Consider the following 18,124-nt stretch of genomic DNA (forward strand, 5'->3'; position numbering starts at 1 on the left):
ATTTTTTTAAAGCTAATCGGTTAATTCGGTTACCGACCGAATTAACCGATTTTAATTCGGTTCGGTTTTCATCGGTTATGAAAATTAATTTGGTTGATTCGGTTATAGATAAATATTTTGGTTCGGTTCGATTCGGTTATGACTAATTTGGTTCGGTCGGTCACCCCTACTGCTAAGTAAACACAACCTTGATATATAGTTGCATAATTTTGTTCATCCGTTAATTTCTACACATTATTAATTATATTTCATCAACATTTATATTACTTTGAAATAATTAATAAATTTGATTTCGAAAAAAAAATTAATTTAAATATCAATACAGAGAGTATTTAATATCATTACAGTTAAAACATAACATACAATACAATGATTATTTAATTCACATAATTATTATTTATTAATATATCAATGTGCTATATTATTACAGCATAATTGATAATGGGCTACGAAACAACCAACGAAATTAGGGCTTTTTTATTCATGATTTGTCGAAAGAGTGTTCAGTTTTGGGCCACAGAGAGGGTGAGATAGGCTTGGGCTAGGGAATGGCCCAATTGAACTTGGGCCTCTGTTGTTAAATGCAGATTATCTTCCTTGAGCTGCAAGCCTTCAGCATCCACACACACCACATTTGGAATATCAATTCCTTTTTGTATCTCTCTCATCTTCTCCAAATATTTTTGGTCTCCAGAAACTATTGCTACCTATGATTTCATTTCACTTTCAATAACATTTTTGCAAAAATAAACATGAAATATTTATTTGAATTATTATAGAAATATCAGCTAATCAAATCGAACCGAACTTAATCGAAAATATGAAACAAAAACAATAAGCCTTGGATTCGAATCGGGATAAGCGAGATGAGACTATGCTACAAAATAAGTAGAACTCCCGATGTTTGTATAAGATGGTCGATTTCACCAAAAAATAAAAAAATATTGATGACCTCACATTTTTTGTTTTCTTATACAAAATAAAAATCGAAACTTACTCTTGATATAATATATGTTATGAAAAAGTGAAAATTTATGTTAAAACTATCAAACTCTCAAAATTATCAAACTACACACTTTATAATATTTTTCTCTCAACTCAATTATAAATTTCTTCACAAATGATGATGCTATTTATAGAATTTCTTTGGTAATAATCCAAAAAATAAATTACATCATTACCATCATCATCACACACAAATTCTAATTTTTACAACTCTTATTTTCAACATTCAAATATTCAATACACCTATTTTGAATATTAAATTTCAACACTTCCCCTTGTGATGATGATCATAATGATTGTCTTCATTACGTGTTTTTATACTGCCTCGTTAAAAACCTTATTAGGAAAAACTCATCGAGATAAAAACCATAGTAAGGAAAAAAGAGTGCAGTCACGTAAACTCCTCCTCATGTTGACACGAACAATTCTTCACAAATTTTGTAGTAGATTGCACATCCCAATATTATATATGTGTTTTCTGAATATTGTCGTAAGAAGTGCCTTTGTGAAGAGATCTGATGAGTTTTCACTTGATTGAATGTGACGAACATCAACATATTTATTCTTCTCAAACTCCTTGGTGAATGCGAAGAACTTATGAGGAATATATTTAGTTCTGTCGTTTTTTATGTATCATTCTTTCATTTGAGCAACACATGCAACATTATCTTCATATAGTATCACAGGCTTCTCGTCAAATGATAATCCGCATGAGATTTGATATGCTGGGTCATTGATTTTAACCACATGCATTCACGGCTTGCTTCATGTAGTGAAATAATCTCGGCATGATTTGATGAAGTTGTTACGAGTGTTTGTTTCTGTGAACGCAAGAAATTGCAGTGCCTCCACGAGTAAATATATATCCAGTTTGGGAACGTGTCTTGTGTGGATCAGATAAGTATCCAGCATCGGCATAACCAATTATACTTGGATTAGCATCTTTTGAATACAAAAGTCCTAAGTCTGTCGTTCCTCGTAAATAACAGAATATATGTTTAATTCTGTTCTAGTGTCTCTTTGTTGGATATGTGCTAAATCTTGCCAATAAAATTATGGCAAAAGATATATCAGGCCTTGTACAATTTGTAAGATACATAAGTGCACCGATAGCACTTAGATATGATACTTCTGGACCAAAAATGTTTACATCATCTTCACATGGACGGAATGGATCCTTTTCTAATGAGCTTCAATAGCTCGTGTTCTAAGAATATTAACACCGATGAATTAAATCGAGTTTGGTTTAAAAGCAAGCGGAAGAAACTCAAAGTAATCCTTCGTGAAGAAGACTGTTATATTAGAAAATATTTTATCTTATGTAAACTGAATAACCGAAAAAAGGATAGATTAGTTTTTGCATTCATCAGTTCAGTTATGATGACAACTGAGCTGACGGATACTCTAACTGATCCAAACAGTTTGAAAACAATAGTTAAACAGTTAAATACACAAGATATGTTAATGGATATTCGGAGACTTCAACTGCTCCTACGTCACCCCTTCTACCGCCTCGGGTAGGATCCACTAGAAGACTTTGATTTATACAACTCTTTGTATAAACCCAGTCAGCTAGGACTTACACTACTGCCTAAACTGAACTTCTAGACTAGACTGCAGGCAGCACCTTCCAGTCAACAATTCTTTAATGTCTACGTGAGAAAGACTACATACACAAGTTTAACGTCTTCTTCTTTTTCGTTGTTATTGAGTCTTCACTGATCTTCTCTTTATATAGGCGGGAAAACTAATCGTACAGTGAGACTCATTTGTTGTATCCGTTGCATCTTGAATTCGTTTCATGGACTTTGTGTCTCGACTTTTCGACTGCCCTTCTGAAACGTTTTGTCTTTAATGCTCTGATGCAACGTCCATTATTGTCCTTTGACTGGACAAGGGCTTTGTACCTTCACGTACAACTGGATTCCACTGAAAGAGTTTGTCTTCTTCATCCATAACTGAAAGCTTCTGACCGATGCTTCGAACTGGTCAGTTGAACTGATCTTCAGTTGGGCTGGTGAAATCGGTTGACTCGTCAGTTGGGCTGATTTCACTCTTGTTCATTTGGACTGATCAGCTGGGTTTCTTCATCAGTTGAACACTCCTTCGACTGGCCAGGCTTCTGAGGTTCTCTTGCTGAACCACTCAACTGGACAATCAGCTGGACTGCTCAATTGATGTAACAGTTAGATTGATTCATTTTGTGCGATCAGTTGGGTATTCAGTTTACGATGTAAACATCTTGTGAGTGATCTTAGATGCTGCACACTAAGGTAGATTATTAGTAATAGAACTAACAAGTTTTGTTATCATCAAAATCAAGATTGCGAACTTGAAAAGTTCGAACATCCAATATTAATATAATTGATAGAGATTTCACGATTCTCGTCAGATTGTGGTTCTGACAGAACATTTTCATCATCATGTGTTTCTTCAGGAACATCATTCTCTATTTTGTGATCATCATGTGCTTCTTCAGGAACATCATTCTCTATTTTGTGATCATCGTGTTTCTCTATTAATATTTTTTTTCGAGGATTTTTATCATTGGAACCGACTGACCTTCCACGCTTCAGGCGTTTTACGACATCATGAGTTTTTTCAATTTGTTTATTTGGAATTTCAATTCGAGCAGGAGCATTTACAGCATGTATATATGATTTAGTTACCACCTTTACATCTATAAATGCATCTGGTATTTGATTTGCTATTTTTTGCAAGTGCACAATTTGCTGTACATCTTTTTCACATTGTTTTGTTCTAGGATCTAGATGTAGCAATGATGATACATACCATGTAATTTTCTTTTCGGTATGTTCTTTTCTCCCCCTAACATTGGGAAGATTTCCTTATTAAAATGACAATCAGCAAAACGTGTTGTGAACACGTCGTCTGTCTGAGGTTAAAGGTATCGAATGATTGATGGACTATCAATCAGTTACAGAAGTTTAATAAATGATTCAACCAATCCATTCTGTGTATGCACATGAGCAACATGATGCTCAACAGTGATTCCCATAGACACACAATAATAATTGAAAGTCTGATAAGTGAATTCACCAGCATTATCAAGTCTAATTTTCTTGATTGTATAATCGAAAAACTGATTCCTCAATTTTATTATTTGAGCAAGTAATCTTGCAAATGCAACATTTAGAGTTGACAATAAAAATACATGTGACCATCTGCTGGAGAAATCAATCAATACCATAAAGTATCTAAATTGTTCACATGGTGGATGAATTGGTCCACAAATATCACCCTGAATACGTTCAAGAAACATTGGTGATTCAGTTTGGATTTTGGCTGGTGATGATCATATAATAAGTTTTCCATGAGAACATGCTTTACATTGAAACTTATTATTCTGAAAGATCTTCTGATCTTTCAGCGGATGACCATATGTATTTTCTATAATTCTTCGCATCATTGTCGAACCAGGATGTCCTAATCGATCATGCCAATTGGTTAATATTGAAGAATTATCAACTATCATGTTTGATTCAATGAGACTTATACGTGTATAATGCAATCTAGTAGGGAGCATTGATAGTTTTTCAATCACATATTTCTTTCCTGATTTATATGTGGTAAGACACATATATTTCTCATTCTCTTCATTAATTGTTTGAGTATCATACTCATGTGAATATATATCATTAAAACTCAACAAATTTCTTTTCGATTGTGGTGAATACGAAGCATCATTGATAAAAAAAAATGGTACCATTATGTAACCAAAATTGTGCTTTACCACAACTTTTAATCAAGTCTACAGGACCTGATATTGTATTCACCATTGTTTTGTTGGTTTTAGTTCTAAAAAATATCTTTTTATCTCGGAGGATAGTGTGTGTTGTACCACTAGCGCAGATATGCAAACTTCAGCTTTGTTCATAGCATTTTCAATATTTGAACTTCAAACAAAAAAATGCAATAAAATAAAATTACTGACAATACATTTATAAAAATAAAATAAAATACAATACATATGTAAAAATATAACATACGATAAAACATTTCATAAGAGTACATGAAAAATAAAATATTTTACATATCTATTCCACCAGAAAATTGATCATTGTCCGAGAAATCAATCAGAAAATCTTCAGCATCAAAATGAATTGGATCACTCAAAGGTTCACTGTGTTCAGTGAAGTTGGTCTTCTTTTCTTCCCCCTTTATTGATTCTTTATAAAGTTTACAAAGGTGCTCAGGGGCTCGACAAATACAGAACCAATGTCCTGGAGTACCACATCTAAAACAAGAATTTTCAAATCTTTTTGAATGATTCTCATTAACACTCATATTCTCATGATGCTTTTTCAGTGGATGGTTTGAGACGCTCTTTTGAGATGAGTTATATAAATAACTATCTCGATTATTTTCAAAACCACGGTCGCGGCCACGACCACGACCACTTCTACGTCCATGTCAACGACCACGACCTCGATTTCGTCCTCAACCAAAATCTTGTCTATAACTTTGATTTTGGTTTCCAGTTTTAAATTCATTTTGCTTATGACATTTACTTCAGGAAATGCCGTTGAACCAGTGGGTCGTGCCTGATGATTTCTCATTAACAGCTCGTTATTCTTTTCCGCCACAAGGAGACAGACGATAAGTTCAGAACATCTCGAAAATCCACGCACTCTCTATTGTTGTTGTAGAGTTATATTCGATGCGTGAAAAGTGGAAATTGTTTTTTCAAGCATTTCCAATTCAGTAATCTCGTGCCCACAAAATCTCAATTGTGAGATTATTCGATACATCGTCGAGTTGTAATCACTGAATTTCTTAAAATCGTAGAATCTCAACGTATTTCATTCATCCCAGGCGGTCGGAAGTATAACTTCCCTTATATGTTCGAATCTTTCTTTTAATCCCTTTCACAAAGTCATGAGATCTTTTTCAATTAGATATTCACATTTTAATTACTCGTCGCGATGTCGACACAAAAATATCATGGCTTTTGCCTTTTCTTGTGATGTGGATATGCCATTTTCTTTTATGGTCTCATATAGACCCAATGACTCAAGATGCATTTCTATATCGAGAGTCTATGGCATATAATTTTTCTCCGTAATATCAAGAGCAATGAATTCGAGTTTTGCCAAGTTTGATATGGTGATACTAAAACAATTATGATGCATTTTATTAATTAATGAATATTGTAATACAAAGTAATGGATACACAACAAGTACAAGCATTCGTAAAAATAAAGAAACACACACGAGAAGAGTATTCTCCGAGAAATACAAGATTCGTGAGTATTATAACCAAAATAATTAAAAATAACCTTGGGAAAATCATCTTCTTTTTTTTCGAAAATTTGATGAAGAATAATTTTTTAGAGAAGAAGAGAAAGTTGGAGTGATTGAATATACTTGTGAGACCATATTTATAGGACAAAAACTAGCCGTTTTGTTACCGTTTATAACCGTTGGTGTACAAAAAAAAATAAATGTATGTATTTGTATAATTTTATGGTAATAATATGTTGTATATAATATTATTCATGTTTAAATAATTATGTATATCATATCACATTATTAAAATGATGTATCATAAGGTATTTTGTTTAAAAACCTTATAGACTTTTATACTTGTCGTATCCCTTACCGGGAGTGTGGGATATCGTCTTAACATACTCCCAGGATTTATAACAAGTTTTTTTGAAAATTTTGAATGTTGAATATTTGAATGTTTAAAATAAGAGTTGTAAAAATTAGAAATTTGTGTGTGATGATGAAGGTAATGATGTAATTTATTTTTTTGGATTATTATTAAAGAAATTCTATAAATAGCCTCACCATTTGTGAAGAAATTTACAATTGAAGTTGAGAGAAAAATATTATAAAGTGTATAGTTTGATAATTTTGAGAGTTTGATATTTTTATTTTTTTACCATAAATTTTTACTTTTTCATAACACGTTATCAGCACGAAACTCTAAAAGTCCTCCATATCTTTCCAAGCTCCAAAACAGAAGAAAAATGTAACAAAATTAATAATATTTATTTTACTGTTTATTTATTTATTGTGTATATATTTAATATATAATATAATATTATTATATAATAAAGATTAGAAATAATAAAAATAAATTTTTCAAAAAAACTTGTTATAAATCCTAGGAGTATGTTAAGACGACATCCCACACTCCCGGTAAGGGATACGACAAGTATAAAAGTCTATAAGATTTTTTTAAAAAATATCTTATGACACCTCATTTTAATAATATGATATGATATACATAATTATTTAAATATGACTAATATTATATACACCATATTATTACCATAAAATTATACAAATACATACATTTATTTTTTTCTACACCAATGGTCATAAACGGTAACAAAACGGCTAGTTTTTGCCCTATAAATATGATCTCACAAACACATTCAATCACTCCAACTTTCTCTTCTTCTCTAAAAAATTATTTTTCATCAAATTTTCGAAAAAAAAAGAAGATGATTTTCTCAATGTTATTTTTAATTATTTTGGTTATAATACTCACGAATCTTGTATTTATCAGTGAATATCCTCTTCGAGTGTTTTTTTATTTTTACGAATGCTTGTATTTGTTGTTTATCCATTACTTTATATTGCAATATTCATTAACTAATAAAATGTATCATAATTTTTTTAATACCACCATGTCAAACTTGGCAAAGCTCGAATTCATTACTCTTGATATTACGGGAAAAAATTATATGCCATGGACTCTCGATGTAGAAATGCTTCTTGAGTCATTGGGTCTAAATGAGACCATAAAAGAAAATGACGTATCCACATCACAAGAAAAGGCAAAAGCCATGATATTTTTGCGTCGACATCTCGACGAATGATTAAAATGTGAATATCTAATTGAAAAAGATCTCATGGCTTTGTGGAAGGGATTAAAAGAAAGATTCGAACATATAAGGGAAGTTATACTTCCGACCGCCCGGGATGAATGAAATACGTTGAGATTCCAAGAATTTAAGAAATTCAGTGATTACAACTCGACGATATATCGAATAATCTCACAATTGAAATTTTGTGGGCATGAGATTACTGAATTGAAAATGCTTGAAAACATATTTTTCACTTTTCACGCATCGAATATAATTCTACAACAACAATATAGAGTGCGTGAATTTTCGATATATTCTGAACTTATCGTCTGTCTTCTTGTGGCGGAAAAGAATAACGAGCTGTTAATGAGAAATCATCAGGCACAATCCATTGGTTCAACGGCATTTCTTGAAGTAAATGTCATAAGTAAAAATGAATTTAAAACTGGAAACCAAAATCAAAGTTATAGACAAGATTTTGGTCGAGGACGAAATCGAGGTCGTGGTCGTGGACATGGACGTGGAAGTGGTCATGGTCGTGGTCGTGGACGCGGCCGTGGTTTTGAAAATAATCGAGATAGTTATTTCTATAACTCATCTCAAAAGAGCGTCCCAAACCATCCACTGAAAAGACATCATGAGAATATGAGTGTTAATGAGAATCACTCAAAAAGATTTGAAATTTCTTGTTTTAGATGTGTTACTCCAGGACATTGGTTCCGTATTTGTCGAGTCCCTGAGCACCTTTGTAAACTTTATAAAGAATCAATAAAGGAGAAATAAAAGGGGACCAACTTCACTGAACACAATGAACCTTTGAATGATTTAACTCATTTTGATGCTGGAGATTTTCTAATTGATTTCTCGGACAATGATCAATTTTCTGGTGGAATAGATATGTAAAATATTTTATTTTTCATGTACTCTTATGATAATATTTTATCGTGTGTTATATTTTTACATATGTATTGTATTTTATTTTTATAAATGTATTGTCAGTAATTTTATTTTATTGCATTTTTTTGTTTGAAGTTCAAATATTGAAAATGCTATGAACAAAGCTGAAGTTTGCATATCTGCGCTAGTGGTACAACGCACACTATCCTCCGAGATAAAAAGATATTTCTTGGAACTAAAACCAACAAAACAATGGCGAATACAATATCAGATCATGTAGACTTGATTAAAAGTTGGGTAAAACACAATTTTGGTTACATAATGGTACCATTTTTTTTTATCAATGATGCTTCGTATTCACCACAATCGAAAAAATTTTGTTGAGTTTTAATGATATATATTCACATGAGTATGATACCCAAACAATTAATGAAGAGAATGAGAAATATATGTGTCTTACCACATATAAATCAGGAAAGAAATATGTGATTGAAAAATTATAATTGCTCCCTACTGGATTGCATTATACAAGTATAAGTCTCATTGAATCAAACATGATAGTTGATAATTCTTCAATATTAACCAATTGGCATGATCGATTAGGACATCCTGGTTCAACAATGATGCGAAGAATTATAGAAAATACATATGGTCATCCGCTGAAAGATCAGAAGATCTTTCAGAGTAATAAGTTTCAATGTAAAGCATGTTCTCGTAGGAAAACTTATTATATGATCATCACCGACCAAAATCCAAACTGAATCACCAATATTTCTTGAACGTATTCAGGGTGATATTTGTGGACCAATTCATCCACCATGTGAACCATTTAGATACTTTATGGTATTGATTGATTTCTCCAGTAGATGGTCACATTATGTTTATTGTCAACTCGAAATGTTGCATTTGCAAGATTACTTGCTCAAATAATAAAATTGAGGAATCAATTTTCTGATTATACAATCAAGAAAATTAGACTTGATAATGCTGCTGAATTCACTTTTCAGACTTTCAATGATTATTATATGTATATGAGAATCACTGTTGAGCATCCTGTTGCTCATGTGCATACACAGAATGGATTGACGGAATCATTGATTAAACGTCTGCAACTAATTGTTAGACCAATGATTATGAAAACAAAGCTACCTATTTCTATATGGGGATATGCAATTTTACATGCCGATGCATTAATTCGCACCAGACCAAATGCATATCATAATTACTCCTAATTGCAGCTTGCATTTGGTAAAGAACCAGACATTTCTCATCTGAGAATTTTTGGATGTATGGTGTATGTGCCTATTGCACCACTTCAACGAAAGAAAATGGGAACTCAAAGAAAGATTGGAATTTATATCGGTTATGATAGTCCATCCATCATTCGATATCTTGAACCTCAGACAGACGACGTGTTCACAACACGTTTTGCTGATTGTCATTTTAATGAGGAAATCTTCCCAATGTTAGAAGGAGACAAGAAACATACCGAAAAGAAAATTACATGGTATGTATCATCATTGTTACATCTAGATCCAAGAGCAAAACAATGTGAAAAAGATGTACAACAAATTGTGCACTTGCAAAGAATAGCAAATCAAATATCAGATGCATTTACAGATGCAAAAGGGGTAACTAAATCATATATACATGTTGTAAATGCTCCTGCTCGAATTGAAATTCCAAAGAAACAAATTGAAATAACTCATGATGTCGTAAAACGCCTGAAGCGTGGAAGGCCAGTCGGTTCCAATGATAAAAATCCTCGAAAAATAAAATTCATAGAGAAATACGATGATCACAAAATAGAGAATGATGTTCCTGAAGAAACACATGATGATGAAAATGTTCTGTCAACTACAAACCGACGAGAATCGTGAAATCTCTATCAATTATATTAATACTGAAAAAATATTGAACCGAAAAAATATAGAAGAAATTGATGATATATTTTCTTATAATGTGGCAATCGATATCATAAATGATAATGAAGATCATGAACCAAAATCTTTTGGTGAATGTAAAAATCGACAAGATTGGATAAAATGCAAAGATGTCATCCATGTTGAATTGGATTCGCTAAATAGACATAATGTTTTTGGAACTATAGTCCTTACACCTGAAGGTGTAAAACATGTTGGATACAAATGAGTTTTTATTCGAAAGCGAAATGAGAAAAATGAAATAGTAAGATATAAAGTTCAAAACCCTGATAATGTTATTCTAAAAAATTACAAAGATCATTATATGGGTTAAAACAATCTGGCCTAATGTGGTATAATCGGCTAAGTGATCACTTGATGAAAAAGAGATATGTAAATAATTCAATATGCCCTTATGTTTTCATTAAGAAAACAACATCCGGATGCGTAATTATTGCTGTATATGTTGATGATTTAAACATCATTGGAACGACAGACTTAGGACTTTTGTATTCAAACGATACTAATCCAAGTATAAATGGTTATGCCGATGCTGGATACTTATCTGATCCACACAAGACACTTCCCAAACTGGATATGTATTTACTCGTGGAGGCACTTCAATTTCTTGGCGTACACAGAAATAGACACTCGTACCAACTTCATCAAATCATGCCGAGATTATTGCACTACATGAAGCAAGCCGTGAATGTGTGTGGTTAAAATCAATGACCCAACATATCCAAATCTCATGCGGATTATCATTTGACGAGAAGCATGTGATACTATATGAAGATATTGCTGCATGTGTTACTAAAATGAAAGAATGATACATAAAAAGCGACAGAATTAAGCATATTCCTCCTAAGTTCTTTGCATTCACCAAGGAGCTCGAGAAGAATAAATATATGATGTTCGTCACATTCAATCAAGTGAAAACTCATCAGACCTCTTCACAAAGGCACTTCCTACGACAATATTCATAAAGCACATATATAATATTGGGATGCGCAATCTACGAAATTTGTTAAGAATTGTTCGTGTCAACATGAGGGGGAGTTTACGTAACTGCACTCTTTTTCCCTTACTATGATTTTTATCTCAATGAGTTTTTCCAAGTAAGATTTTTAACGATGCAGTATAAAAACACGTAATGAAGACAATCATTATGATCATCATCACAATGGGGAGTGTTGAAAATTAATATTCAAAATAGGTGTATTGAATATTTGAATGTTGAAAATAAGAGTTGTAAAAATTAGAAATTTGTGTGTGATGATGAAGATAATTGTGTAATTTATTTTTTGGATTATTACCAAAAAAACTCTATAAATAACCTTACAATTTGTGAAGAAATTTACAACTGAGTTGAGAGAAAAATATTATAAAATGTGTAGTTTGATAATTTTGAGATTTTGATATTTTTACTTTTTTATCATAAATTTTTATTTTTTCATAACATTTTCGAGTTCAAGTCCGACCCAAAATATGATTGTTTGTGAGCTATTCAATTATTTTTAAAAATAAAGAATTAAATTGTTTATTAATAAAATATTAAACATATTGTCAATTATATTCGAAGATGCTTGGGTTAATACAAAATAATGAGTTTGATGTATAAAGCTAATTAACAGACCTGAATGATTGGAAGAGAAGGCAAACCCAGATCAGCACGCACGCTGTGAATAAGCGTCTCCATATTCCCCTTGTAGCAATCCACATCATCCTGCGACGCCGTGTCGCTCTCCCCTTGGTACCACAGTAGCGCCTTGATTTCTCCGCCGATGTGCACAGCGGCTCTGGCGCGATTCACCATGTTTTCGTAAAGGTGGCCGCCACGCGCCCATTCCTTGATGGCTGTCCCGCCGACGGCGCAAGGCACCAACCCGATCGCCCCGGCTGAATCCTTCACCGCATTGGCGAACGACATACCGGGTCCCACACCGCAAATCTTTTTGGTGTCGATGTCGTGGTGAAGGGGCTCACGCGCCACCTCCCAGCTGAGTTGCGCGTTGAGGCGGAAGATTTTGCAGCTATCGGCGGCGCATTCGGGTGGAACTACGCCGTCCCAGTGATTGTGCTTGTCAACGCCGCCTCGGCCGGCCATGTTGCTCTGACCGGATAAGATGAAGATCTGTTTGGTGGGGTTGGCTTCATTTGTCTGGATCGATTCTGAGAAATCCATCGACGGAATTGACTTCTGGACGATACCCTTTGTCTGGTTTCTAGCTTTTAATGGGATCCGTATGTTTCATTGAATTTTGTGGCTTTGGTGGTTGATTTCTATTTTAAATATATTTTTTTTCCTAGTTCTATATTAATATATACCAAATTGATTAATTAATCAATAAAAAAAATACAACTTACCAACTAAGGTTCGCCACGTTATGAATACTAGTTATTCTGCACATGTAATGCGTGTGTTTACAATATTTTTATTATTATAGATAGACTAAAGTGAAATTTGACAAATTATGAAATAATTAAATTGATATTTGAATTGTTGAAATAAAAAAATAAAAATAAAAATATGTGTTGAAATTTAAAAAAAAAAACAAAAGTGTAATATTAGTATCATATAAAAGTAAAGTTGGAAAAAAAAGTTAGTGTCTTTCCTAGATAGTTACTATCGTGTCGTCAAATTTAATAAAATAGAATAGATATATCACAATTTAACTAAAAAAGGACTTAGAATGAGTAAAAAACACTTAAATAAGTTTCATGTTAGGCCTTTTTTTGTGGGATCAATGAAGCACAACTTAGCCCTAACACAAACCATTACAACATGGACTCCTACATAGAATTGGCAATTAATTGATCCAACTCCTGACTCGAGTTCTAGACTTCTAGTTGAGTCTCTCCATCAACCATCACAAGGGAATTTTTTTTTTTTTTTAATATCTATTTTGAACTTTTCATGCTGAATTTCGTTCTGATGTTCGATGTTCCAGCATGACCAAGAGGGGACATTTCTTGATCCTTTTAGTACTATTAGCATGATGCACGTGCGCACGTGATATCAATTATATTATGAAAATTAAAAAATTTTGATTTTCTAAAAAACAATTTGAATCATTTTGTTATTTATCTAGACTTAATTTCTTATCATATTAGAGGATTTATAATAACTTATATAACTTCACTTTCAAAATTGTTTCCCAAATAAAAATTCAAACAGTTGATTTTATGTTATATAATAAATTGTAATGAATAAATATATAGAACAAAATGAATTGAATTTTTTTTAAAAAAAAGTATATATTCAAACACCACGTATAAAGCATAATAACCTAAAAATCAACTAAATTATGGATTTCATCAATGTATAAATCATAATCTACAAAAGTGAAGCATATTAAAGACAAATAATTATCAATTTAAAATGACTGCAACTAACTCATAAAAACAATATTAGAACAAATGAAATAGTAATATTATAATAAAATATAACTCATAATATTTAATTTAACCTCCTAAAGAATAAAATATAACTCATAATATTTAATTTAACTTCCTAAAAATTTTTTTTACTTTTTATTTTTACAATTCTATATCATGAATAATAAATTCTATATATCGATTTTTCGTAGACTAACATTGATGACTATTAATTTCTTGTTAAATAAGTTTTAAAATAATAAATAAATCAACATACGTAAAGAAATGCACATTCAAATAAGATTACATGGTAAATATCAAATAAACTCATATAATAATTATTAAATATAGATTTTAAACTATCGGTATGATTCGATCATTTTGAAGTGGGTTTGATTCGATCATCTGCGGCACGGCTGCAATAGCTGGAGAAGCCGAAGGAACGACATATATTTTCTTGATTTGTTTGCCACAGAGGCCGTGTTTCCGTGAAAAAAACTCTGTTCTTTGATCAGATGAAGGCACTGAATTGGGGATTTCTCCGACAAGATTGTTGAATGAAAGATCAACAGTAGCATTTGGTGGTATTTTTGCAGCAAATTCTTGAGTCAATAAACCTGAAATCCTGTTGGATGAAATATCCAAGAAACTCAAATTTCTTCCATCAAAGTCTTTAGGCAAAGATCCATTCAACAAATTGTAAGACAGATCCAAGAACTCAAGAGATTGGATCCCACTTAAAACAGAGCCTGAAAATGAATTTCCCCTCAAAGAAACCACTGTTAGATTCTTCAAGGAAGTCAAACTTTGAGGTACATTTCCAGACAAGAAATTATCAGATAAATTGAGAAACTTGAGACCATTAAGCCCTGAAAAGGACTTTGGAATCACACCAGAGATTTCAGTCTTTGCAAGAGAGAGGACCTGAAGTTCTTGATTATTGAAAAAAGAACTCGGCAATGTTCCATTCAATGAATTATTCGTAAGATCAAAAACTCTTAGACATGGAATAAATCCCAACTCCTCAGGATTGCGCCTAGCAGATTACAATTTGGGAGGGCTAACCCTACAACTCGAAGAACATCCGGCACATCAAAGGTAGGACTCGACTCGAGCACATGTTACACCAGTCCATAAACATTATGTAGCATCAAAATAGTTCCAGTTATTTAGAACTGATAAAGGGTCATTCAGAATGGAGTTCCTGAAAGAAAGAAGGATAGCTCCATCCAAATTGATGAAAAATGAAGGAGTAAAAAGAAAGAAGAACAACAAAAAAAGCCTGCAAAGATGAAGATAGTTAGCACTTCGAAGAACTGACACAAACAAAGAGGAGACAGTTTTCGAGAGAAGGCATTTCATGATGATCAAAGGAATTAGAAGTTAAAGCAAGTGTGGAGATGTTTGTTTTTGGTGAACTAAAAGGGATGGGAATTTGAGAAAATTTGTTCGAAGTTAAGGGAGCAGAAGCAAGAAAATAAGGGCTGGTTCCTTTTAACTCGAGCACCAAGCCACCAACTCCATGACTTAAATTTAACTTCAGATTTTTTTTTTTTTGTAATATAGTCAAATTCATTAAATCCTCAAAATATAAAATGAATTCACATGATCTAATGACTTTGAGTAAGTTAAAAGTATTATAGCAAAGTTAGGAAAAATAGGGAGCGGATGTTGTACTTCAGAAACTAATTATTAATTTTAAAAAGTGTGATGGAGACTGAATTGTGCAAATTATATGGTACTTTGAAATATAGTATACCTTGAAATTTTTTTCACACCATCTGAGTCTGCTTGAAAAGCTGAATTTAATTCATGTAAAAACTTGTGTGAAACGGTCTCACGAGTTCTATTTTGTGAGACATATCTCTTATTTGGGTCATCCATGAAAAATATTACTTTTTATGCTAAGAATATTACTTCTTATTGTAAATATCGGCAGGATTGTCCGTTTCACAGATAAAAATTCATGAGACCGTATCATAAGAGACCTACTCTTAATTCATATATTTCAATTTATTTTATTATTTATGATAAAATAATATATTAAATTTAAAATCAATATCTTGCTTATTTAGGTATTAATAACATAAAGTATAAAGGACATTATTATTGGATAAACTTGAAATTCATTATTGGTAGTACAAAATATTATATAAATATTCAAGGAGTGGATTTGAATTTTATAGTCATAGTTATCTAAATAACAAAAATATATTTGAAATATGTATACAAATGAGATTTTTTTCTTGCAGCGTCTAGGCATCCTCAATTTTCTATTTATTTTTTTTAAAAAAAGCATATACAAATAAAATTATATGTTGAGTTATAATTTACATCTCAAATTACAAAATTATCTTAAATATATGTTTTTAAAAAGAAATTTCTAAATAAAGTATGTATTTATAGCCTTTTTCTGAAAATAAATTAAAAAAGACGTTAAAATGGCGGAAGACCTGAATATTGGTTGCTTCTCGAAACGCGAATATAAGCTATGCCTACTCTAATGTTGCCTGCAGCTCGCTCCGCTGTCTCACCACCACCTCCGCCGTGTGAGGCGGCGTGGCGAAAGCCCTTGTCGTGTGTACTTCCCCCTCAATCACTCCGTTTCAGCAGCACCATAGATCCTCATTCATTTCTTTTTTCTTTGAAATGTATTAGAAGTTTATCTTCTCCTTACTTTATTCTCAATAGCCACAGTAGAAAACCCCTAGCTTCGGCTCCCATTTCTGCTGCCTATAGCTCTACCAATGGTGATTCTGAAGATGAGAAACTCGCTCAGGTATGTTGTTTCCCTTTCCCTCTCTGTCCTCGTGTGTTTTGCCTGGATGGGAATTGCAATAGCCTTCCTTGATTGATGTTTCTCTAGTGGCGGGTGAGTTGAGATTTTTATCATTTCAAGTATCATGTTTTCAATTTAGGGTTTGTGATATTGTGGTTTGTTGGAGATGAACTTGTAATTATTTCATATTAAGTTTTTTATAAGAATTAAAGGTCAGATTTTGTTCTCAATTGAGTTTTTTTAACAGTTTATTAAGATGTCTTGGAAGCTGATGAAATTTGTATTTGGGGTCTTCGGTTGAAATTATGTAATAATACATTAAATCAAAGACGAATGATCTTTAAAAAAGTGAAAATGCAAATTGATCCAGCATTTGGTATCCTGCTTATCAGTCGTACTTACAATAGTAGAATAATGAGGGGTCCCAATTGTTGAAGCAATTATAATGTTGTACATAAAAACGTCAGTTTGAAATGGCCATATTAGGTTTCAAAGAGATTAGAGAGCACCTCGAGGAATTTCAAGAGATTAGGAAGTTTTGGTTTCTGGGGACAGCTAGTTTGTACGGTAGTTGCCGCCACGATCCTTTCATTTTCTGTCGTTATATCTGGGAAGATTACATCGCCTGCTACCTTTTATTCTACTGCTGGTGGTATAGCAGCTGCATTCATTTCTGTGTTCTGGTCATTCGGCTATATTCGGTTATCCGAGAAACTCCGGAAAACAGCCAATGATCCTTCTAAGGTAATGTACAATTATGCATAAGTAGCATTAGATTTAATGTTTGAGCTTCAGTTGGCCTGTGTTACATATTTCCGTCTAGTTCAAACAATATGTGATCCCATTGTTATGATTTGTATATATCTGTTGATTTTTAAATTTTTAATTTCACTTTTAACTACTTGGGTGGAACCTTAAATGTTCATAAGAAGTTATACTCTTTATCTGTCTGAAAATAACTAACATGATTTTGTCTAACTGACTAATACTGAAAATTTTAACAAAAAGTGTTTCCTGAAGGGAAGATCTTTAGGGAGCCAAAAAAGATGGTGTTTTAGAGGGAGCAACCTACTTTCCTTGACACATCCAAATTGACGAGATAATCTAAGAGTATTTTGGAGTTGTGTTATATTGTATTATTTACCAAAAAAAATATTATAGGATGCCGACAACCCTAATAAAATCTATACTTGTCAAATTCTTTCATATGAGATCAATCTTTCAATTCTTGCATCCATAAGTTGAGAAGATTTTAATACGCTAAATATTAAGGTTAGATTTTTTCCAAGTTCACAAGTCCC

The 18,124-nt window shown here is 32.4% G+C and overlaps 2 protein-coding genes across 3 annotated transcripts in view; one reads left to right on the plus strand and one right to left on the minus strand.

Annotated features, from left to right (window-relative positions):
* Positions 1-285: 285 nt before the first annotated feature.
* On the minus strand, positions 286-12,947 carry LOC142519248 (putative carbohydrate esterase At4g34215). 2 transcript variants are annotated; one of them, XM_075622197.1, is made up of 2 exons: positions 12,303-12,942; positions 286-707 (listed from the first exon to the last, which is right to left on the minus strand). In XM_075622197.1, the coding sequence occupies exons 1-2, from the start codon at positions 12,849-12,851 to the stop codon at positions 504-506; spliced, it is 753 nt and encodes a 250-aa protein (XP_075478312.1). In that variant the 5' UTR covers positions 12,852-12,942; the 3' UTR covers positions 286-503. The 2 variants fall into 2 exon arrangements, with proteins under 2 accessions (XP_075478312.1, XP_075478313.1); XM_075622198.1 differs by having other exon boundaries at positions 456-723; positions 12,303-12,947.
* Positions 12,948-16,484: 3,537 nt separating this feature from the next.
* LOC142519346 (protein TIC 21, chloroplastic-like) overlaps positions 16,485-18,124 on the plus strand; it is a 3,214-nt gene continuing 1,574 nt past the window's right edge. The window contains exons 1-2 of the mRNA XM_075622336.1: positions 16,485-16,823; positions 17,310-17,567. Coding sequence (XP_075478451.1) covers positions 16,536-16,823; positions 17,310-17,567 — 546 coding nt within the window. The 5' untranslated portion in view covers positions 16,485-16,535. The remainder of the gene's footprint in view (positions 16,824-17,309; positions 17,568-18,124) is intronic.

The sequence above is a fragment of the Primulina tabacum genome, chromosome 11, assembly GCF_025594145.1.
Source record: "Primulina tabacum isolate GXHZ01 chromosome 11, ASM2559414v2, whole genome shotgun sequence".
NCBI lineage: Eukaryota > Viridiplantae > Streptophyta > Magnoliopsida > Lamiales > Gesneriaceae > Primulina > Primulina tabacum.